We start from the raw sequence: 25,422 nt of genomic DNA, 5'->3' as shown, positions 1-25,422 counted from the left end.
ATATACCATAAAATTCACCCACTCCAATTCACATTTGTCTTCCTGGTGTAGTATTGTAGGAGAATTTGCTATAGCACCCTGGGAATTGAATGGTCTGACCTCTATTTTGTTGAGCTCTGTGACCTGGACCTTGGCTGCTCACAGATCAGATTGTTTTAGGTACGCTTTCTTTTTTATTTTTTGAGACAGAGTCTTGCTCTGTCACCCAGGCTGGAGTGCAGTGGTGCGATCTCGGCTCACTGCAGCCTCTGCCTCCCGGGTTCCATCAATTCTCCTGCCTCAACCTCCTGGGAAGTTAGGATTGTGGATGCATGCCACCATGCCTGGCTAATTTTTGTGTTTTTAGTAGAGATGGGGTTTCACCATGTTGGCCAGGCTGGTCTTGAACTCCTGACCTCAGGTAATCTGCCCGCCTGGGCCTCCCAAAGGACTGGGGTTATAGGTGTAGCCACTGCGCCCAGCCAGGTATGCTTTCTTGATTGCATAGACCAGAGACTTAAGCTAGCTTGGGTTGGGGTGGGATAGATTATTGAAAGCATATGTGTGAAATGATATTGGAAATAATATCCATGAAAATTGAAAAATAGGAGTCTTATTGGAGTGGTGTCTCATAAAAATTGGAGCCAGATTTTGATTATGGATCCAAGATAGCTCTAGAGACCACATCAGTAAAAGTTTATGGATCCTTCCTCTGGAACTTCACTGTTGTCCTTGGATTTGAGTGTCTGTTTGTATCTCCACTATTATCCTGTGTGTCTTTTCTCTGTCTCATAGCTTTTGCCTACTGTCATGTCTTCATCTTTGTGCATTCACTTTGCCCTGACTTCTTACCCTATTATCCTGTCTGTTTTCACCATATTTCTGTTGCCTACTGCTTTGATCTCTTGTGTTTCTAAACACACAGTCTTAAGAACAGGATGCGGCTCTGCTTATCTTTTCATGCCAACCCATCACAGAGGTTGCAGGTGTGGATTGGCTGCCCTTAGTTGGTTAGTCATCTCCTAGTCCAGTCAGTGGTGATTGGAGTGGAGTCACAAAGTGTCAAATATGTTTCTTGTGAGCATGGGATGACTTCCTAGAAAGGAATTTGGGCTGAGCAGTCAACACACTTGACAATTCAGAGCCTTATGGGGATAGAAGTTAGGAATGTTGACTGGGACATATCCTCTCAGATCACCTGAGAGATGAGATATGTTTTTATCCATATCTTAGTGCTGATTCTCCAGAATGGGGTATTTCCTGCTATGAAGGTGGGACAGCCTGAAGGGGAACCTAGATGGGAGAAAAAGAGAAACCTGATGGTTGAAGAAACTCCACAGGTGACTTTTATTTATACCATGCCTTCCCCTTCTTCTCACCCACTTTGAATGCCCTCTTATGCAAATTAAGCCCTTTCTCTGGTTCTGACTCTTAGTTTACTAAGCTTTCAAAAGTATTTTCAAATCTTTATTTGGGTTGAAATATAGGGTCTTATTCTAGTTTAAAGTAAACAGATAAATCATGCATGTTATAGAAGTGGTATTGAAAACCATCAAGGTCATACACTATCTTAGCATTTTCCAGGAACCTAATTCTTCTTTGAGAAAATGGAGCCTCTGTTATCTTTACGTTTGTGACCAAAATTTGCTACAAATGTTGGGATCATATTATTAAATGTTATTTGCCTGTTTCTTACCTCTCTTTGTGTCCCACCCACAAGGATACCATACATTTATCTTGTCATCTCAAGAGTTAGGAAGTATTCCTAGCAATACACGTTCTGTAAAATATCCTAAGGGGATGTAGTGCCTTTGAATCCTTTAGCCTAGAATCCAGATACATAAGACAGAAATAGATTCACATGGGTTAAATAATATGAAATTCATCAAAAGGAATACTGCTGTCATTTCTACTGTATAACCATTTTTTATATCTGAGCAAATATTGCTGTTCCTGAACTTTTGAATTTTTTATCTAATTCATCTTTTAAAATATTTTAGATAAATGTAAAAGTTTATGTACATATGTGCATATTATATATGTTGAATATATAGTATATATGTATATATATTTCAATTTATTTATTTATATATATATTTCAAATGTTTTGTAGAGATGGGATCTTGCTATGTTGCCCAGACTGGTCTCAACCTCCTGGGTCAAGCCTTCTATCTGTTTCCTAAAGTTTTGGGATTACAATTGTGAGCCACCACACCTGGCCCAAGTTTATATTTACTATAGAAAATTTAGTGTGTGTTATAGAATATACAGTAAAACACAAAAATGAAATAAAAATCACTCTCAGTTCACCACCAGTTATTTTATAATTTCAATTTTTATATTTAATGCAAGTTACATGCGTGTGCACACGCTGTGAGGTAAATATCTAACTTTATTCCCTCCCCCCAATAACTTACTTATTCTAATACCTGTCAGATGTGATTATTAAGTACAATATTATTAGTTCCTGACATGTTGTTGACACCTCTGCACAAGTGAGGCAGTTTGGGTGGGGCTCTTAAGGACTAGAGAGTGAATTATGCCCACCCATGGAATACTCCCCCGATTCCTGGGGTAAGGGCCAGTATCATTCAGCTCCAGTTGATTGATTGATACACAGTGGGAATTTTTTTTTTTTTTTTTTAAGAAAAGTTGGCATCAGGATGTTTGGCAAAATCTTCCAAATATCAAAATGCTGCCAACTTCTTTAAAAATTGTAAAACACCTTGTGGAACACACTGCAGTGGGCTTTAGCTTACAAACTTTTAGTGTGTAACCTTAGCATATAGTCTAGCTATTAGCCTGGGTCAGTGGTACACTTGGGATTCACCAAGAGTCAGTCATATGCAGTGAGGATGTCCTCCAAACGTGGAGACCAAGGATACAGCAGCCTTCTGCAAAGAGGTCCATATGCAAGTTGATCACTTTGTAAATACCTCTGTTAGGGTTAGTGGTTGTGGGCAGATGGAGGATTTATGCATGTGTTGATTTCAGCTCTGTGGCTCTCTGGTTTTATACTCCAAAGACCAGGCCATGGAGACACTGACTCATGCCATCTAGTTACAGACAAGGCCAGCTTGTACCAGAAAGTCATCTCTTTCATTCAGAGGCAGTAGCTTCCCTTTCCTTCTGGCTATGTGAATGTTTACCCATGGTCCTAACTTGCCTTATTCTTTCTAGAGTGAGGCTGGGAGGGAAGAGTTTCATTACCCCTCATTTGACGGAAGGGTAGATTTTGTTCTCATCAGACAATGAATGCTTTACTTTGTGAAGCATTCAGTTGATGCCAGGCCTAAGAAACTAGGTACACGATAGTTCACTTCTGAGCTAGGTGTCTCATATGCCTGATTTTGTTTCATCTTTACAGCAACTCTGTGATGGGTATTACTCTTACTTTACACATGTGCAAAAATGGAGTTCAGAGAGGTGAAGATACTTTCCCAAGGACAGAGTAATTTCTAGCATGTGGTAGTAGTCCTAGAACCAACATTTCCAGCCTATTCACTTGGACCATTAGTCTCTTGGAAGTTAGGCCACAAATAATTTCTCCTGAGGCTTAAGTATCTCCTTTCCACCAGGGATTGCTATGGACATCTTGTGGCCAGCACTACCTACATCCCTGTGGTCTTCAGTCATTGCCCACCATGTGGGCCACATGATCTGGCCTCTCTTATAGTCTCTTCCCCATGTTTCTCTGTGATTCTGACACCCTCTTTCAATCTCCTATTATTCCCTTCCTTACCAAAACTTACTCTAAAAACGTTCCAAGGTAAACAAACATCCCTACATCCTCAATGCCTTTTTATTGACGTTTCCTCCTTCTGCCTGGCTGTCTTCTGATGACATTGCCTACCGTGTACCTTTTTCAAGTGAATGCTACTCGTCCGTTCATGTTCCATGAATCTCTGGGTTAGGATATGGGATTGCTATTCTTTTTGTTCCCAGATCTGATGACAAAAGTTAATTCTTCTACCCTCGTTTTCAAACTTCTCCTTTCAAGACTCAGACCATCCGGTTATTCACCTTTCCAATCATTGTCAGCTCCTGGTGATGGTTCCTATTCATTAATGACTTTGGCACCCGGCCTCATGAATCTTCTAAGATGGCTTTTACCATCCCTGAAAATGACTTCTTCAGCATCTTATCCTCTCACCAACATTGATTCTCCACTTCACCTACCCATTGTCATGACTGCTTTCTGGATTTTAGCATCACCTTGAGCTATCCATCTTCGACATTTCAAACTTAAATACTTCCTTCTCTACATTCTTTGATTCTCCCAGCTCTTTCTTTCACCTGACTAATGAGGTACCCATTCTTTGACTTCATAATATTCTCTAGTTTTTTGACTCCCAACAGCCTCTTTCTTCATTCACTTCCTGCCTCGTACAGCCCAGATTTGTCATTTCACTGACAGTCTTGCCAGCGTCTTCAGTCTCTTTGGTTCTTGACCTTCTGTCATATTTTTCCCAACAAAACTTGAACTCTTGATAAAGCTAACTCTCTACACTTCTTCGTCCTTGTATTTGGACTAGGTTCTCAAGTGGTCCTCCAAACTGCTGGCAGACTTTCCATCTGTCCCTGTTGGGTCTTGCTCATTCTTCCCAACAGCTATTTTGAATCTTCTGGTCTCTTTCAGCCTATCTGTCATCCCCTCCTCCACAATCTCAGCAGACATTCTTACCTTCTATTTCTCAGAAAAGGAAAGAATTCTCACCTGCTTGCCACTGTATCTCAAAGCGTAATGGTATGGGCATTTTTTGCTTGCCTCCTGTCACTGGCAAAAACCTGTGCTCCGGACTTAACGATCTTTTCTTCAGTATCTTCCACCTCTCTGTACTGGCTTGTATCCATCAGCTTTTAAGCATGCTCAAGTCTTTCTTGTCTTAAAAAATACATAAATCCTTTCAGCCCCACATTCCTCTGCATGTTCTCTCTCTTCCCCCCTTCTTAGTCAAAGTTATACTACAATTAGTCTCTCAATTACTCTGATAATGAGACCTGCACCTTATAGTAATGACGTGCATTAGCAGTGTGAAATTGGTCCTTGATCTATGACCCTCTCTCCAGGGTGATGCTAGGCATAGAGAGATTATAAGAAGCAAACATCAACCTTTTTTTTAACTCCAGGGTTTCTTATTCTGGTTCTTACACCCTTCCAAGCAAAACTGCCAATGATCAAAGGAATCAAGACAATGTGGATGTATTAGATTTACTGTCTATGCAGCAGGCCTTCAAAGGTGGAGAAGTTCTCAGTAATGTCAGAGTTCAGGGTGTGGCCACAGTACTGGGTGGCAGATGTGGACTGGCATCATACTGAGAAAAACCAAAAGTGGGTGAGGCAAAATGTAATCAGAAGTGGTCTGTATGTGGTCTAGTTTCATGTTGGAGGAAGGTCTGGAGAGGCCTTCAGGTTGGGTTTGTGCAGCAAAAGAAAACTTAATCAGTTTGCTATTCATAGTTGTTTCTAGATAATTTTTCCCTCTTTCTTTTCTAACCCATGTCACTTTTTTTTTTTTTTTTTTTTTTTAAGATTAAGAGTCTTGTTCTGTCACCCAGGCTGGAGTGCAGTGGTGATCATAGGTGACTGCAGCCCAGACTCCTAGCCTGAAGCAGTCATCCTGCCTCAGCATCACGAGTACCAAGGACTACAGGCATGTACCACCATGCCTGGCTAATTTTTAAAAATTTTTTGTAGAGATGATGGTCTCACCATGTTGTCCAGGCTGGTCTTGGCTCAAGTGAGCCTCCTGTTTTGGCCTCCCAAAGCACTGGGATTATAGGTGTGAGCCACTGTGCCTGACTCCATCTCAGTTTTGACACATACCATCAGAGTCAACCACCCTTCACCTCTCCTTGTGGCAGGCTTCTCATAAAGATAGTTACCCTGTTACCTGTGTCAGCTTTACAATTGTGCTTTACAATTCTGTCAAATAATAAGCCGTATTAGTTGATTTATAACTTATAATGTTATACATTGACTTAAAATATAAAAGGATAGTGGTGATTTAAGATATAAAAGGAAACCAGGTGCAGTGGCTCACGTCTGTAATCCCAGCACTTTGGGAGACTGAGGCAGAAGGATCACTTAAGGACAGGAGTTTGAGACTTGCCACGGCAACACAGTGAGATCCCATCTCTACAAAAAATAAAATAAAAATTACCCTTGTGTGCCTGCAGTCCCTGCTACTCTGGAGGCTGAGGCAGGAGGATTGCTTGAGCCCAGGAGTTTGAGGCTGCAGTGAGCTGTGATTGTGCCACTGCATCCGGCCTGAATGTTATAGTGACACCCTATCTCTTAAAAAAAATAAAAAATAAAAAATAAAAAGTGGTATTTCCTGAGGAGGGAGACTTGTGGTTACTTTATAGTTGGGGTACAATTTATGTATATAATTGTTATAAGTTCATACATAAGGAATTTAGGAACATATCTTCAGGTAACTCAGGTTCTGCCTGTATTTCTGTTATTTTTGTTGTCAGGCAAAATATTCTACCAATACACTGAAACAAAAGACACTTTCAGGAGGTTCAGATCTTCATCCATAACTTCAGTTTTTCTTTTTTATTTTACGGAAAGTTTTCTCTCATCAGCTTTCTATGTATGTGTTAGTGAACATTTCCAATGTTTTGGAAGTCGAACGCTAAATTCCTTATATGAAGTTTTACTGAATACAGAGGTGTTTTGGCAGGTACTAGTGACAAATGTGCACCTTCTGTGAGACAATTATCCATGGCACTTTAAAACCATGGGCAAGGGAGGAATTCTTTTCCCGTAACTCCCTATTAGCAGCAGAAATTGTCAGGAAGATATCTCCCATAATTAACTTTGGTTCTTCCAACTTTTTTTTCAGCCCCCTGGAACATGAAAAGATTGGATTGTTGCTTGACTGATTATATCTGTGCCTTGAAATGAAGCGGTTTAGTTTGGAATGCCTGGGAAGTAAAGCAGCAGAAGCTTATGTCCCTGAATGCTATTACAGGGATTAATTCAACACATAGCTTCAGGACTTTGTTACAAATTGGAAAGATCATTTAGCATGTAAAAAATTTTGTCTCCTGAAAAGTGTTATGCGTTCTCTACTTTTAAGATAATTTCCACTAGCAATAGTAATATCTAGCATGATAAACCCTGTAACTGTTTTTATATTTTTTTTAAATTTGATCACACACACACAAAAGTGGTAAGTGGCATTTTTTAAAGATACATAATGTAGCTGAAGTCACAGCAGAAGAGCTGTGCTTGTGGACTTTTTTTCTCTAATGGATATGGGACTTCTTTCTCCAACCTTTGAAAATTTAGGTTAAAGTTGTTTGCAAAGGGTTAAGATGAAAAAGGCATTGAAAGAGGAATTGGGAGGCCTGACTCAGAGCTGAGCCAAGCCTTTGTCAGCTGTGTAACTGACCATGGCATTTCCTCTTTCTCACCGTTAAATACATTTGAGAAACTCCAGGTTAAATAGAGTTGGACAGACTTCTGTCACAGGGCTTCTCTGAACCTTTAATATGTATGTGTGATGTGAGCTCCAAGGCCGGCTGTATTTCTCAGCTGTATTATTTGATCAGACACTTATTTTTTAGGATGTAGATTTTCAGACAGAAACACTTGGTGTATCTCTAGCTTTTCAGTTCCTCTGTAGATCTGAACTTGCCCTTCCTGAATGAATTTCAAAGAATCTGGAAATGGATACATAATTAGAGGAGCATAGATAAGTAGATAGGTATTCATTTTTCTGAGTATTCCCTAAAAGGTCTAACTCCAATAAAAGGTAAGAGCACTGTTATATAGGAAGCCTGAAATTTCTGTACGAGTGCATTTTTAGACTCTGTAAAGGACTTGACTGGAGACCCAGTCTCTGAAACTTGTGTATCAGGTCCAGGTCATATCACAAAGGGTGGGAAAGTGCTTGAAGTTCTCCCACTCTCAAGTCTGGAGTTCAGCCGAATGAACAGGCTAGTGTGGTTTCCCCAGTTGCAAAGTATGAAGGCATCTAAGACCCGAGAAATGACTAAGATCATTCGATAGCCCGGGGTGTATTTCTGGCTTGCTTCTTTTGGGACCTTGGGTGAGTCTCTTACCTTTTGAGGGCATTAGCATGTTTTTCTATGAAATAAAGGCTTAGGCTGAGAAGATGCTGAGTGATTCTAAGAATCTCACGACTTTAATTTTATATACTAGGACCCTAGACCACCACTAGACATGCTCCTTTTTTTTCTGGTGTACTTGGTTGAGACCATGGTACTTATTGAAAATGTTGGGCCGGGCGCGGTGGCTCAAGCCTGTAATCCCAGCACTTTGGGAGGCCGAGACGGGCGGATCACGAGGTCAGCAGATCGAGACCATCCTGGCTAACACGGTGAAACCTCGTCTCTACTAAAAAATACAAAAAACTAGCCGGGCGCGGTGGCGGGCGCCTGTAGTCCCAACTACTCGGGAGGCTGAGGCAGGAGAATGGCGTGAACCCGGGAGGCGGAGCTTGCTGAGATCCGGCCACTGCACTCCAGCCTGGGCGGCAGAGCGAGACTCCGTCTCAAAAAAAAAAAAAAAGAAAATGTTGGCTAGGAAAACTGGTGTGAGATCTGACAGTGAAAGGCTCAATTGAGGTCCAGTGGACCATTGCTCCAGGGCTCTGATTATTTGACTTCTTGGATTTTCATTGGAGATCTCCGTGGTCTTCTCTGGTTAGAGCCTTCTCCGGTGGTTTCAGCGGAGCAATGGTTCCTCATAAAGCAGTTTGCATGAAAAGACCAGGAGGCAGTGGGGAGGAGTGATTCTGAAGAAGACAGTCTGTTGCTAACTGATGGCAGTCTTTCCCACTGAGCCACAGTACACTTGGGAATGCTTCACCCAGTGTTTTAGGAATTCATTAGCAGTGGAATCTTGGCATGTATGGTAAAAGTTACTGCCTTCTGAGTGTAGTGGTTAGAGGTATGGTCTTTGGAGTTAAATGGATCTGAACTTCTACTCTATCATTTTGAATTGTGTGATCTTAGTCAGTTAACCTCAGAGTTGGATTCTAACTGGATGTCCTTCAGAAAAAAACTTTTCTGTGCCTTAGTTACCTGCTGTATAAAATTGGGCTAATAGTTGTAACTACTACAGGGGATTGTTGTAAGTAAACATTAGATAATTTCTGTAATATGCTTAGAGCAATGCCAGCCGTGAATAGGCAGTCCACAGATGTTAAGTTCTGGTTGTGGTTATTGTTGTGGTGGTGTTTTATAATCTGTATCACCTAGGGCACAAGCGAAGTCATTAAAATTATATTGGGGGAAAATTCTTTAACTGTCCCATACATTGCAGGTTGAGCATCCCAAATCTGAAAATCCAAAATCTGAAGTGCTCCCAAATTCAAAACTCTTCAAATACCAACATGGCACAAAAAGGAAATGCTCATTGGAGCATTTTCGATTTCAAATAAAGGATACTCAACCTTGTAGTCATTCTTGAGCACATTCAAGTTGACACTCTGAGTTAAGGGGAGGAGCAAAAGTGAAGTATATGTTTGAGCATTCAAATAATTATTCTGTCTTTAAAAGAGAATTATCAAATTTATCAATAATGGGGAATGAGTATAGAATTCTATAGCATTACTAATTTTCTGCATGGTATACTAAGTTATGTTTAATGATAACTCTCTATAACCTAGGATGATCTTTTTTTTTCTTGTTTGCGTGGGACTAAGGGCTTTGATGGGATGTGGAAGTTTCAGTGTTAAAACCAGACAACTCAGGATGTGTCATCACCCTACTATAAGTTTAATACATTTGTCTGTTGAGACTATTGAAGGAGATATTAATGGGCAAGCACATAGCACACTGCTTGGCACATAGTAACTGCTCCTTAAGTTTTTGTAGATTTGAGTCTAAATCTTGATTGAGCAGATTCATACACTGCTCTTTGACAAATTGTAGGGAAGAAGTTGGCCAACTGCTTTGTTAGCCCTTTGAACAGCTCTTACTGTTAGGCCCTTGAGCATTGATTTCTTTCAGTTTCAATTTCCTAATCTGTAAAAGGAGAATAGTAATATGTATCTCATAGGGATATTGTAAGGATTCAATAATATGTGATTAGCACATTAAAAGTGAGTATCATAGTGGCTGGCTCCCATTAAGCTCTTAAGTGGTAACTATTAGAATAATGAAGTCCTTTAACATTTTATATAGATGCTATTTGGAATCAGTAGTCCCATCAGTGGGAAAACTTGGAATGGTAGCTCTGGATTGAGCTTTCAACTCCTTTAGCTTTGTTCAGTTTTTTCTTAGAAGCTTTCAGCTTTCTTATTCTAGAATGCCTGAGGAAGAACATTGTATACCTGGAGAACTGAAAATGTGTGTTTACAAATTGTGTTTTAGGTAATGAGGAGTACCTGATTAATCTGATAGACTCTCCAGGACACGTGGACTTTTCCTCAGAAGTATCAACCGCTGTTCGCATTTGTGATGGATGCATCATTGTGGTAGATGCTGTGGAAGGAGTCTGTCCACAGGTAGTGGATTGTGATGAGAAAATACTTAAATGGTTAAGGGTGAGGAAAGAGGAGGAACTGACTGACTTTAGGCATTTCACTGACAATCAGAACGTTGGTTTTATATTTCACATTTGGTAACGTTCCAGTCTGTGATGGAGTTAAATCACCAGAGTTCTGAAGGAATCTTAGAGATGATGACTTTAATTTAACATACTTTGTTTTTGTTTTTGTTTGTTTTGAAACAGTCTTGCTCTGTCACCCAGGCTTTAGTGTGGTGGCACGATCTTGGCTTACTGCAACCTCCATCTCCTGGGTTCAAGTGATTCTTATGCCTCAGCCTCCACAGTAACTGGGATTACAGGCATGTGCCACCACACCTGGCTAATTTCCGTACTTTTAGTAGAGACGGGATTTCGCCATGTTGGCCAGGCTAGTCTTGGACTCCTGGCCTCAAGCGATCCACCTGCCTCAGCCTCCCAGAGTGCTGAGATACAGGTGTGAGCCACCATGCCTGGCCTTATTTATCCTTCATAACTGTCAGTTGTGTAAAGGCAATGATGATTTCTTGTCTATAGTTCTTTGCTACTGTGCTGTATACATAGTTTGTGAATGCCTAATGAATACCTTTGTCTGACTGGCGTTGTCTAGAGTGGTTATTAATCAGTATTTTCTAATGTGCTTTACTTAATTCAAATCATGAGTTTTACATTCTTCTTTCTGTTTTTATCAGACACAAGCAGTTCTGCGACAAGCTTGGCTTGAAAACATCCGTCCAGTTTTAGTGATTAATAAGATAGATCGCTTGATAGTGGAACTGAAATTCACCCCACAAGAGGCCTATTCTCACCTCAAGAATATTTTAGAACAGGTATTTTAATTTTTAGTATTTAAAAAATTTAGTCTCAAAGAAGAGTTATAAGGAAGTTACTAAGCTTGGTATGAGCCATTGCTACAGAAAAATGAACTTTTCCACTTCATATTCATACATGTTGGTGGTATTCTACAACAGTGGCTACAGAATAAGCATGTTCTCAGTAGTCCCTTCCATCTCTTGGAATCACCCATCATATAAAGCTTAGAGAATAGGCTCTCTTGTTTAAAACTGTATCTTGGTTCCAAAGTGAAGCAATATTAGGATTTTATTACCTGTCTATAGTATTTTATTACCTGTCGTTAGAGGAAATTTTACCCAAGCATTCATTCATTTATTTATTCAGCAAATATTTCCTAGATATATGTTGAATAAATGAATTATCGAATGTCCATTGTGCATTAGGGATTGTGAATATAAGATGGACAGGTCAGAATCCCTATTTTCAAGGAGCTCACAGTATAGTAGGGGAGACAAAGAGATACTTGGAGAACAATGAGATAAGCCCTGGGTGTGATATGACAGCATAAGGGCCATCTAACCCAGTCTGGGTCAAGAGGGAAGAATGAGTTAGAAGTCGTACAATGGAAACCTTGAGATGGAAGTGAAGTAGGTGTTTGCCAGGTAGAGAGGAAAAGGACATTCAAAAGAGAAGGAATATGATGGGCAAAGTCATAAAGGCAAGAAAAAGCACAGTACAGTGTTTCATTTAAGGACTACAAATTGTTTTATAGCTGAAGAATTAGATTATGTTAAACAGTGACAAGAGATGGGAAAAAGGATATAGGATTTAGATGTTGGTGAACCTTGTATGCCATGCATAAGAGTTTGAAATTTTTTCCTCAACATAGTGGAAAGCCATTGATGAGGACAGCTTGAGTATATTTATTTGCTAAAGGCAGGAAACAATAAAAGCAGAACTGTGAAAAAGAATGAGGGATGGATATCATTCCCTGTAGAAATAGGAAGACGTAGGCCGGGCTCGGTGGCTCCTGCCTGTAATCCCAGCACCTTCGGAGGCCGAGGCGGGTGGATCACGAGATCAGGAGATTAAGACCGTCCTGTTTAACAAGGTGAAACCCCGTCTCTACTAAAATTTGCAAAAAATTAGCCGGGCCTGGTGGCAGGCATGTGTAGTCCCAGGTACTCGGGAGGCTGAGGCAGGAGAATGGTGTGAACCCGGAGGCAGAGCGTGCAGTGAGCCAAGATCACACCACTCCATTCCAGCCTGGGCGACAGAGCGAGACTCCACCTCAGAAAATAAAAAAAAAAACATGAAATAGGAAGAGGTAAAATAACTCCTGCCCTGCATTGGCAGGAGAAAGGTCAGTGGTATTTGCAGACATAAGTGAGCTTGTAGATTGGAATGTGGGGCACTTGAAGGAAATATGAGTAATAGGTTCCATTTTCTTTCTGAGGTAGGACATAAGATTACTGCCTATTTGGGAGTGAAAGTAGTTGAGGATTAGGAGTTGGGAAGAGGGCCTGAAGAGGGTAGTGAAGATTTCAGACAACCGATGTGAGAAATGGCAAGGCAGTGGACTAAGGTTACAAACTAGGATTGTGGGGTTGGAAATCATGAGTACTTTGTGATAGTAGGCCTCAGTGCTGAAAAACAAATTAAGGGTATGATATTAACATTTACATTAAACTAATAATAATCAAAAAATGACCTTCCAAAAGCCTTAGAATTTAGTTATGCTGAGTTTAGAGAATGGATACATGTAAGTTATTTACTGATTGTAAATGCCACCTCCATTCGTGTATGCTTAATGAGCCCAAACTGACTGGTGATTCTAGTCCTAACACAGGTTAAACAGTGTTTATCCTTCCGTGAGTGTGCTAAGCATCTGAATGACACTCTGCCATTTCACCATCTCTCCTAGATTAATGCACTCACAGGAACTCTTTTTACTTCTAAAGTCCTAGAAGAAAGAGCAGAGAGAGAGACTGAATCCCAAGTGAATCCACATTCTGAACAAGGAGAGCAAGTATATGACTGGAGCACTGGCTTGGAGGACACAGATGATTCTCAGCTTTACTTCTCTCCAGAACAGGGAAATGTGGTGTTTACCAGTGCAATAGATGGGTGGGGCTTTGGGTAAGTCTGTTTGAATCTGATTAAATCTCTTTGTGGATTTTATATGCCATTGGTTTTTTTAGTGAAACTTTTTATTTTGAGATAACTATAGATTCACCTACAGTTGTAAGAGATAATACAGAGAGTTCTCTGGTGCCCTTTACCCAGTAACTGCCTCCTATCCATAATAACATCTTGTATAACCATTGGTTGAGTACAATACCTCAACCAGGACTTTGCCATTTGCCATCAATATACAGAACATTTATATCACTACAAAGCTCCTTCACGTTGCCCTTATATTGCCACAGCTACTTCCTTCCCTCCCTCAAACCCTTTTTAACCCTTGACAACCATTTATCTTATCTCCAAATTTCTCATCTCATGGGTGTTATAGAAATGGAACCAAAAAATATATGATTTTTTTGGATTGATTTTTTTCACTTAGCGTGGTTCTCTAGAGACTTATCCAAGTTATTGCATGCATTAATACTGTAGTCGGTTCCTTTCTGTTGCTTAGTAGTATTCCATGGTGTGGATGTACCCCAGTATAACTATTCACCCATTAAAGGACATCTGGTTTTTTTTTTTCCTTTTTGGGCCATTATGAGTAAAGCCGCTATAAACATTCATGTGTAGGTTTTTGTGTGAACATGTTTCATTTCTCTGGAATAAATGCCTATGAGTGCATTTGCTGAGTCGTATGGTAGTTGTATGTTTAGTTTTTAAAGAAGCTATCAAACTGTTTCCAGAGGGACTGTACCATTTTATATTCTCACCAGCAATGCATGCGTGAGTGATCCGTTTTCTCCAAATGTTCACTTTTGGTGTTGTCACTGTTTTCATTTTAGCAGTTCTGTTGGGTGTGTACTAATATGCTATTGTGGTTTTAATTTGCATTTTCATAATAGCTGGTTACCTCGAACATCTTTTCATGTGCTGATTTGTCATCTGTAGGTCCTCTTGAGTGAAATGTCTTTTCACATTTTTTCCCATTTTGTTATTGTGTTTTTTTCATACTCCTGAATTTTGACAGTTTTTTCTATTCTAAACAGTAGTCCTTTGTCTCATATGTGTTTTGCAAATATTTTCTCCCAGTCTATAGTTTGACTTCATATCCTCTAATAGTGTTTTTCAAAGTGAGCAAAGATTTTTTTTTGTTTTTTTGTTTGTTTTGTTTTGTTTTGTTTTGTTTTTGTTTTGTTTTTTTTGAGACGGAGTCTCGCTCTGTCGCCCAGGCTGGAGTGCAGTGGCCAGATCTCAGCTCACTGCAAGCTCCGCCTCCCGGGTTTACGCCATTCTCCTGCCTAAGCCTCCCGAGTAGCTGGGACTACAGGTGCCCGCCACCTCGCCCGGCTAGTTTTTTGTGGTTTTTTTAGTCTTGCTTATTGCCCAAGTTGTAGTGTAGTGACGCAATCTTGACTCACTGCAACCTCCGCCTCCCAGGTGCAAGTGATTCTCCTGCCTCAACCTCCTGAGTAGCTGGGACTACAGGTGCACACCACCATTCCCAGCTAATTTTTGTGTTTCTTTCAGTAGAGACGAGGTTTCACCATGTTAGCCAAGCTGATCTCAAACTCCTGACCTCAGGTGATCCGCCTCAGCCTCCCAAAGTGCTGGGATTACAGGCGTGAGCCACCACTCCCAACCATCAAAGTGAGCAAAGTTTTTAATTTGACCGAAGTGTCCTTTATCATTTTTTCTTTTTATGGATCTTGATTTTAGAGTCAAGTTGAAGAACTCTTTGCCTAGCTCTAGATCCTAAAGATTGTCTCTCATTTTTTTCTAAAAGTTTTAGTTTTACTTTTTACATTTAAGTCTGTGACCCATTTTGAGTTAATTTTTGTATAAAGTGTGAGGCTTGGATTGAGGTTTTCGTTTGTGGGAGAAGAGGGCCTTTGAATTTCCATTTACTCTAGAACCCTTTGTTGAAAAGTTTATCTCTTCTCTGTTGAATTGCTTTTGTGCCTTTTTCAAAATCAGTTGGGCATACTTGTGTGGGTCTGTTTCTGAGTGTTTTGTTCTGTTCCTTTAATCTATGTGTCTGTCTTTCCAACAGTACCACATAATTTTGATTAGTAGAGCTACATTAATAAGTCTTGAAATCAGGTAGATTATTTCTGTCCACATTATTTTTATTTTTCAAAATTACTTTTGCTGTTCAAGGCGTTTGCCTTTCCATGTAAATTTTATAGTAATCTTACCTATATCTACAAAAACATCTTGCTAGGATTTGGATGGAAATTGCTTGGTAAACCTGTTAATTTGGGGAGAATTTTGACATCTCTGCTGTGTTGAATCTTTTCTATTCCATGCCTCACACTATACCTCTCCATTTATTTAACATTTTAAAAAAATATTTTGTGATCATTTTATAGTTTTCAGCATACAAGTGTTGTACATGTTAAGGTAGATTTCCACTTAATTTTTCATTTTTCTGAATGATTATAAGTGATATTTTTAATTTTGGTGTTCACACATCTAGTATATAGAAATACAATTAATTTTTATATGTTGATCTTGTATACTGTCACCTTGCTGAACTCACTTGAAGTTCTTTGTAGATATTTTTGAATTTGCTGCGAGACAATCATGTCTGCAAATAGGAATTGTTGTATTTTTTTTCCTTTTCTATCTCCATGCTATTTTCTCTTTTGCTGATTGCATTAGCTAGAATTTCCAGCACTATTTGACTGACAGTGATGAGAATTTCCTTGCCTTGTTCTCGATCTAGGAGGAAAGCATTAAGTCTTTCACCATTAGAAATAATGTTAGGTCTGCAGGCTGTTTTTAGATGTCTGTTATCAAGTTGAGGAAGTCCCCTAATATTTTTCTGAATGTCATTATTATGAATGTGTCCAGTTTTGTCACATACCTTTTCTGTATTGATTAATATATTTGTATGAGTTTTCTTCTTTAGCTTGTTAATATGGTATATTACATTGATTGATGTTTTTGAATATTGAGCCAGTCTTGCATTTCTTTACATATTTTATATACAGTTGATTTTTAACTTTATTCTTGAGTAAATTGAAATGTGTACCACAAATGGATCCCACCTTATTCCTTAGCTCAGTTTATTTCCTGTCAGTTTTTTTTTTATCTTCTTAAAGTTATTTATACATAGATGAACAAATATATTTATATCAACTTTTATACCAGCAGTAGCAAAAGTTAGTCTAGCTTTAATGAAGATGTACATGTGCAAGATATTGAGTTAGTCACTTTATTTAAATTATTTCGCTAAATTCTGACAACACTCCTTTGAAACAGATACTACTATTTATTATCTAAGTCTCAAGAACATTGAGTAAATTTTGTTCAACATCACTCGACTAATAAGAGGCAGGCTGATATTAAGATTAAAGTCTGCCTGACTCTGAATCCTGTCTTTTTTTGACATGGTTCTTCTCTAGTGTCTGCCCTATGGGGTATAAGGATTCTTATTTCTTCTTATTGCCTCTCCCGGATTTGTACATGCTGAGGCCGTGTTAACAGTGATATTAGATTTCAGAATGGAGTAGGTAATTGATCACATTTTTTTAACTATAGCAATTTCTGACTTGTGGAATCAAAAAATCCAAATGTAGTTAAAAGATTATTACTTTGAGAAAAATGTCTGTGGTTTGGATAAGTAATAGTGGGACCATAACGACCTTTACTTTAGTTGTGGGCTTGATATTGCATGTAATTTATGGGAATCATAGAACTAAAACTGATGCAGTAGGAGAAAACAGAGTTTCTTCATGAAACATGTATCAGTATGACTTAGAATTGGAAAGAAAGAAAGGATCAGGAGCTGACTAGAATGCAAGGCTTGGAGTAGCCTAACAAATCTCTGGCTTCATTTTTTAAAATATATTTTCCTTTTTACAGGAACTTGTTCTCCAGTTTCCCTTTGACCAGATTTTGTCTTGGGCAGTGTAATATAATATCATAACTTTCTGTTTATAATAAATGATAGATACCTTAGTCCATTTGATGCCCGAAAGGTCATACCAGACTTAAATAAATTGAGGTAATGTGTATATGATAAAAATAGAAATTGTGAACCTGCTGAGAATTTGCACTTTTCATATATGGTTGATGGGTTGTCATTATCACCTTTCTAGGCCTCAGTTTACTTATCTGAAAAAACAAGAATATTGGGCTAAGATGATTTCAAGACTTTCTTCAGATTCATTCACAGTGATTCATTCAGTCGTGTAATAGGGTCAGACCTGTTGATTTCCTGATTTGTGAGCATTCTGGTAGTAAACCACAAGGTGGGAGGCTTGTCCCTTTCTTACAGTGATTTTCATAAGTAATTTAATGTTTTATGCCAATTTTAGTCAATCACTAAAATTGGGGGAAGTTTATTGTGGAAGGAAAAGGAATGGGGAGAAAGTTGAATGGATAGAATAAGGGAAATTTACAGAGCTCTTACTTCTGACATTTTTAGATACTGTCAGCCAATAAATGAATGTTCCCCTGTGTTAGACAAGGTCAGATTTAGAGATCGGCTAGTGTCTGTTCTCAACAAGTTGATATGTGAATTTATGGGAAAGTAGTGGTGGAAATGAAAGCACCAGAGACTTTTTCCTTCCCTTTTTCCTCTAAAATGTCAGTGAATAGGCCAAGTTGACGGCTGCATGTGTCACAAAAGTGGAAAATGAGCACATTTCAGAATTTGCAAGATGATTCTATAAACTCTCTGCAGTGGGAAAGGATTAAGAAGTGTGACTAGAGGCTGAACCTAGGTCTTCTGCCTAAATCTGTCCTGTTAATTGATGTTAATCTGGGAGAGTCTGCACTGAAAAGCAGAAACACATTGACTTGGATGGGTAGCAGCAAGAATCTAAGTTCTTGCTTTAGATACATAGAACTGAGTCCCCAAACTTATAGCATAGGAACAGGAGAAAAGAGACAATGAGAAGCCCTTTGTAATAGATTTACTTGTCTTTGTGTAACCGTGTCTTAGAATTCTGTAGTTAACAGTAATCCACTTCGTAGCTTGGAGGGCAAAAGGGTGTGTGGTTCAGTAATTTCATACTTGACTGAGTTGTCATTCATGAAGATAGGCAACGAATAGATCAGTAGTCTTGGAATATAAATCGGTCTGCAGGTCTCTTAGACTCTTGTTTGCAGTTACTCTGTAGAGGAAACGAATTAAAATAGAATTCAAGAATGGAGAAGTGCTAGAAATTGTCAGTGTTTAAAAATTGTAACTGTTTAATGACAAAAATAAATAAAAGCACTAGCAGTAATGGGGAATGGGTTGGTGTTAAGCAAATTTTGTGGGAAGTATGGAATAAAAAATAATGAAAAGGATAAGAAACAAGATTTTGAAAGATTTATGTACCCATGTGTGTACACAGGTGTGAATATTTTATGTGGTGGACTAGAAGAGCCTAGCCTAAGCAAAAGGGCAAATGTCTTACTATAATTTATGATTTTGATAGGGGTTTTAGAGTGTTTATTTATAAAAATCTTTAAGTTTACCACTTTCAGAATTAAGAGCAGGGTATTTATCTGACATCATTATAAAAGATAAAAGAATGTATAATACAGTCTGGGTAACACAACTCAACATTTTTTTAAAAAATCCTGAAAGAATAGAAACCACACTGGAAATCTAACTGATCAAAACAGTTGTACCGATAAATGATTGCCCCAATAAATGTATCAAATCCCCTGTTAAGGAGATATTTTTTAGAAAGGAAATTTTATTAAAAAAATAAATCCAGACGTTTACTACGTAAAAGAGATAAACATAAAGCGTAATGGACAGAGGCTAAATACCAAAGCTTTAGATCAGATTATGTCAACCAAATGTGAATGAAAAGAGAGAGGTTTGGCAACATTAACAATAAAATAGGATTTATGGTAAATGAATTATGGCATAAGGATCATTTTCGCATAGATAATTGACACATTTACTAGTGAAGAGATTAGCTATCAATTATCAGAACAACAAAGTGCATGAGACAAAAATAGAACTATAAGTAGAACTCTGCAGGCACATGGTTTAGGGGAGATTTTCACAGGTTAAGTAGACAGGAACATGAACCATATGAATAGAATAATTAAAGTCAGAATGTAAGTGTCAGTTAAAGATATAAAAAAATTGGTTCTATATCAGGTGAAAAAATAATTCAAATTTAAAAGAAAGAAAATGTCACAGGTTTCATGTGTTCATCACTCAGTCATTAGCTCCGGTTTTAACCATCTAAGAAGGACCCAAGTTGCCAATGTGGAGAGCAAAGCTTCAGCTGTATTTGTTGAGGCCCCAGGGAGCATCACTGCTAAAGAATAGGGCTCCCTTCTACAGTTAGGTTGGAGAATGCCTGGGAAGTCAGTCCACAGTAGTTGCCTCCTATTGTTTCCTTCCACGTGTAGACCTTGGACCTGCCTGTAGGTCCTGAATTGGATTTGCAAATCTGCATGGCAGGTTGCAGCCTGCCTAGCAAAACTGGGTGTTGACAAATGAAAAGCCGCAGAGATAAGGGTATCCTGACTTAACATCTGGAAGTAAGGCTCTGTGCGCCATTCTGGGTGTGCAGAAACACAGGAAGCCAGGAGGAGGCCTGACTCTTTAGCGATCCACTGGTTAGGCAACAAGGCAGAGCCTGCTTTCTTTTTGAGGCATAGGAACTCTACCAGTGGTTGTCAGCCTTTCACATTGTGTTCATTTGTGGAGGAGTGATTAAAGAGTCACCTGTGAACAAAGATAGTTTTATTTATTCTTTTCTAATCAGTATACTTTTTATTTCCTTTTCTTGCATGATTGCATTAGGTTGGGCTTTTCAGTATGGTGTGGAAAAAAACTGGGAATATCCTTTTTTTTTTTTTTTTCCTGAGCAGGCATCTTTTAAGATGCTGGTACTTTGAAAATTCTAATCTCAAACCTTAGATTAAATTAGGTTGTTCTCTAAAGACAAGGCGTTTCTTAGGTCCTTTATCCAGACAATGCAGATGCTATATGTAGCACCCTTAGTTGTTGTTGACTGTCCTCCTGTGATGGGAGGCCATGGTGGTAACTGGTTTCTCTGTGGGCTGATGCGAGTTAAGTCAGTGTGTGTATGTTTATCATTAATCTAGGATAATAAACACCTTGTTTTGGCAGGTTGTGGCTCAAGAGTTTCTTTCATTTGTGAGCAACTGTCACAGCAGTGAGTAGCTGAAATAAAATTTTATGGCTGGCATAGTTGTGACGGGCAGCTGGAGCTTGCATTTTCTTGGCTTTGGCCCTAGTTTTATCTTGTTTTACACATGCAAAATTAAGAAACAAAGCTATAGCATGTATTACAATTCATATTAATGTAGACCTGAACATGGGCTTTGGAGCCAGACCGCTTGGATTTAAAGCCCCACCTCACTTCTTCCCTGCATGATATTACTGTGCTTCATTACCCTTTTCTGTAAAATGGGGAAGTTCTGTAGGATAGTGGATTAAGTTTAGTAATACACGTGTAAACAAGTTTGAACAGTACCTGTCACAGAAATGTTCAAATGTTACCTATGCTAATCGTTGTTATTAATAACGTGAACATTTGGTCTTCTTTCAGAATTGAGCACTTCGCCAGAATCTACAGTCAAAAAATTGGCATCAAAAAGGAAGTTCTTATGAAAACCTTGTGGGGAGATTACTGTATAAATATGAAGGCTAAAAAGATCATGAAGGGTGATCAGGTAATGTGGTGTATGTCCCTTTTGATTGCTGGTCATGTTCTTGCCCTATGAAAATCTATCCTGTAATATCTTTAATAAATGTAATTCAGCTTTAATTTATTCAGGTGAGTTCATGAGGGAATTTTTACTGTATATAATTGGGAAAGGCTTACACGTCTCATATACAGGTATTATTCATATAGAGTTCTTAGTCCTTTTAAGTATAGTGAGCAAAGAACTGCTTTTTCTTTTCTTTTCTTTTTTTTTCAGAAGACCAAAAATCTTAGATCTTGGGCACCTGAAGACACACGTTTTGTGCCGTGCATTTGTTTGTCTCTGTCACCATAAAGAGATGTCTCTTCTAGACATCCCTGTATGGTTCACACTGTCCTAGTCTCAGTTGAAGCCTTATCTCCCTGCATGCTGGTCATCGTGCAGTGTAGATCGGGAGAGGTGGATGCTCCCTGAAACTCCTTCTATAGATAGAGGTGGTGTAGGAATGCTGTCATATACCCTCAAAGGATACTTTTCTTGGAGCTTTATTTTTTGATATAAAACCAGGATTTCATAAATTTATTCTCACTGAAAATCATATACATTTCTTTTTAGAAAGTACTCACAAGTATAAAGCCACAGCAAACAAAAAACTCGAAGCCAGCACTGCTAGTAGATGTTTGTAATTTCTTTCATTCTTTTTACATGGATATATACATCCCTCAGTTGAGATTATGCTGTTTATACAATGTAGCTGCCCTTTTGCTTTTGTCATATCATGAACATCTTCCCTTGCCATTAAAAGCTTTTTTATAAACCATATATTTTAAAGGGAATGAATATAGCTAAGTGGGAAAGAGCATGCCTTGAGAGTTGACTCTGTGTTTGAATTTTGGCTCCACCATTTACTGGCTCTATGACTTTTATCTCAGTTATTTCATATGTAAAATTAAGATAATAGCACTTATAGGATAGTTATGATGATTATATGAAATAATTCAGTGAGCACTCTGTTATTTTATTTTGTGAGACCACTATGATTTATGTAATCATTCTCTTAAGATTGGACATAGTTTTTTTTCAAATGTTTTGATATTGTACGATAGATATCTTTGTGGATAAGTTTTATGTCTTCATGATGCTTTTTTTTTTTAAACTGAGCATTCTAAGCCAATGACTTTTAACTTCTTAATACTGTTGCCCGTAGTTCTTCAGAAAGGAGGTTTCAATTTATTAATATATCCCCCTTCATGTATATGGGAGAGTATACCCCTCAAGGTGCTCTTGCTAGTAACTTTTTGCGTAGTTTGGTAAGAGAAATGATGCAGTTTTTTGGGTTTTCAAAATTTTCCTATCCTTGTGAACTTTTAGAAATATGTTTAAGAATGCTTTATGTTTCTTCTAACATAATTTTAGACTGAAGTCCATGGAAAGAGCCTGCACGTGCAGAGTGAAGTTTTAGCTCTTGGCTTGGGTGCTGTGTGTATTTGTTTGATGGCAGCCGTGGTAATATGACCCACGAATGGTCATGTCACTTGTAAAGTCTATGGTTCCCAGAGGAAAGAACAATGGATTATTATTAATTGTGGATTATTGGCTGTTTAAGTGCATTCTTATAACTACTTTCATCTACTTTATTTTTGAATAATTATTTTCAAGTAGAAATGAAACACATTGAGAATAAAAGCATGTCAAGAAGGAATATATAAATGCCTATTAAATGTTCAGGAACTTAAGCCCGTATATTCTTTTGTACAGGCCAAAGGAAAGAAACCTTTATTTGTGCAGTTGATCCTGGAAAATATATGGAGTTTGTATGATGCTGTCTTGAAAAAGTAAGACTCTTATGACATTGTTTACCTTTAGGCATCTTTAGGCAGTATAATTTGTCTCACTTTCCAGTTTGATGAGTCATACTTCAGAAAGCTGAGATGGACTGAGAAAGTGAACAGAGCTTCTACAGATGAGTTGATTACAGGGCTTGGAAGCAATTTAAAGAAGTCTGTGTAACCCAGCTAAAGGGTGATGTTGAAGGAACAGGATAGCAATATTTTATAGAGTGCTGAGGTGAAGAGATAAAAGGATAGAAAGAAACATTGGGTCTTTTTTTATGCAAACCCAGGTTTAAAAAATAGTTATTAAAGTAGAAAAGGTGCTTGATAGCTAGGATCATTAATGGGGAAGTGAGGAAATAACTTTTCTGGTATAAGTTTGCCTTAGTAAATTTATTTTCTGAGTTATTCCTGTGGTGCAATAATGACTTATTAGTACTTATTTGTAAGACTGCTTTACCACTTGATATAGTCTGCTTGAGGAGATTGGGGAGAAGTACTTCCTGGGAAGTCTTAAAGAAGGATTCACTTGAAAGTATAAGAGTAGAAGTTGAGGAGGCTTTTTCTGTGGCAGAATTCCCTTCAATCATTTTTAGCTTTTTTTGAAAAAGTAACACATTAGGATAAAAATATGCCAGATAATGTTGGGTTCCTTTTCCCCACTGCCTGTTTTTATGTGCATATGACATTTCCGCCCTCCAATCTTGTGTTTACTATAGGGACAAAGACAAAATTGATAAAATAGTGACTTCTTTAGGATTAAAAATTGGAGCCCGGGAGGCACGACATTCAGACCCTAAAGTTCAGATCAACGCCATTTGCAGTCAGTGGCTACCCATATCCCATGCTGTTCTTGGTATCCTTTATTCTAATGGTTTTTAATGAAATAGTTTTGATAAAGCAAGAAAAAACAATGCGTTATGGCAACCAGGAAATTCTCTGGAAATAACATTCAATCCAAAATAAGTCTTCTCTGCTTATTTGGTGTTCTACCATGAAACTGTATTAAATACTTTAATAATTAATACACTAATACTAATTTATGTTAACATTACTAATAGTGAACTTCTTTAAGAAGACAATTCTTTTTGTGTTTATTTAGTAAACTGTAAAAATAAAAATGTTTACACTAAGATTTAAATAAGATGTTTGTGTTAGATAACTGTTTCATTTCAAGGTCACCGATAGCCAGCCTGCTAAGCTCTGTTCTCATTTGTTCCATGGGTCTCAGTGTTAAAGTATCTGTCATGAGGATCCTTTCTGAGCTTTTAGGAGTTTGTGAACTCCCTGAAATCGTGTGCATGTTTTGAGATGTGATGCATAAAGCAGTGTTGCCATATAGCACAGGCATTTTCTGTATGGACAGACTTTGTTACCTCAATATTTAGAACATACAGTGAATCTTCGCCTTGGTGGGAGGCACTGGCTCAAGGTTTTGAGTCCTTAACAACAGACTTCAGCGATGGTGTGTCAGAAACTTCCTAGTCCCCTTGATATTACAGCCGAGAGAGTGGAGAGACTGATGTGCACAGGATCACAAACCTTTGACTCTCTTCCACCAGAAACTCAAGCACTGAAAGCAGGTAAGGAAAGATGGACCTGTTGGAATATACCATGTCATTGACTGTCCTCCATCCAGGCTGCTCTAGACCAATTTGCTGAATGCTAGTTTGCTAAATGGCCAATTTGCCAAATGTCCACTTCCACAGATGAACAGTTTCACAAATGACCATTTCACCAGTTTTGCCTCCCACCCCCACCCCAAAGGTTTTCTTGTTACAGCCATTTTGCTCAGCCAGTACGATGAGAGACCAGCGACTTCCTGTACACATGCTCCTCGTGAGAAAAGAAGCTCCCATTCTGGACTTTGTAGGTTCCATGAAATTTGTCTCTATGTATTTTCTTTTCTCTAATTCTTTTCCTCCAGTTCTATTGCTTTTGTAACCCTGCCCCCAAACCACTACACTGTTGTTCTTGGCATCACTATTGACTTTTGGTTCATTAAATCTAATGACCAGTTTTCAGTCTTCATAGGACTAGATCTTCCACTCGCATTTGATGCAGATGATCACTCCTCCTTGAAACAATTTCTTCCCTTGACTTCTAGGCTTCCATTGCTTCCATTCCCTTGCTTCTGCTTTTCTTCCTGTCTCCCTGGCTGCTTATACTTAATAAGGTCTTTTTGTGATTCCTCCCCATCTCCCTGGCTTTTTAACTTTGGTGTGCCCCAAGTAAGGTTCAAGTCTTTGATCGTCATCTATTTTACCTGCAGTCCCTCTTTTGATAATCTCATCCAATCTCAAGACTTTAAATGACAACTACATACTCATAATTCACACAATTGTGTATCTTCAGAGCATGTCTGTTTTCTGGACTCTGGACTGATATCTAGAACTCCCCCTATACTGTGTTTTCTAAGAAACATCTCAACTGAACATATCCCAAACTGGACTTTTTATCTTATCCCCAAGCCTGCTCACCTAGTCATTCCCATCTCAGGGGGACCTCAATCTTTTCATTTACTCAGTCCAAAAACCGTGGAGTTAT

The 25,422-nt window shown here is 38.5% G+C and overlaps 1 protein-coding gene across 6 annotated transcripts in view; it reads left to right on the top strand.

The window, feature by feature from the left end:
* EFL1 (elongation factor like GTPase 1) overlaps positions 1–25,422 on the top strand; it is a 130,604-nt gene that overhangs the window by 9,703 nt on the left and 95,479 nt on the right. For 5 of the 6 annotated variants that reach the window (XR_010588201.2, XM_065548292.2, XM_005560278.5 and 2 more), the window contains 7 exons: positions 10,333–10,466; positions 11,179–11,316; positions 13,206–13,420; positions 20,947–21,070; positions 22,802–22,878; positions 23,595–23,731; positions 24,336–24,458. Coding sequence is in view for 5 of the 6 variants with exons in the window: in XM_005560278.5 (XP_005560335.3) it covers positions 10,333–10,466; positions 11,179–11,316; positions 13,206–13,420; positions 20,947–21,070; positions 22,802–22,878; positions 23,595–23,731; positions 24,336–24,458 (948 nt within the window). In the remaining variant the exon portion in view is untranslated. The remainder of the gene's footprint in view (positions 1–10,332; positions 10,467–11,178; positions 11,317–13,205; positions 13,421–20,946; positions 21,071–22,801; positions 22,879–23,594; positions 23,732–24,335; positions 24,459–25,422) is intronic. The other variant, XM_045397397.3, reaches the window with a different exon arrangement.

The sequence above is a fragment of the Macaca fascicularis genome, chromosome 7 (assembly GCF_037993035.2).
Source record: "Macaca fascicularis isolate 582-1 chromosome 7, T2T-MFA8v1.1".
In the NCBI taxonomy this organism is placed as follows: domain Eukaryota; kingdom Metazoa; phylum Chordata; class Mammalia; order Primates; family Cercopithecidae; genus Macaca; species Macaca fascicularis.
This window is presented reverse-complemented; position numbering and strand designations above follow the sequence as displayed.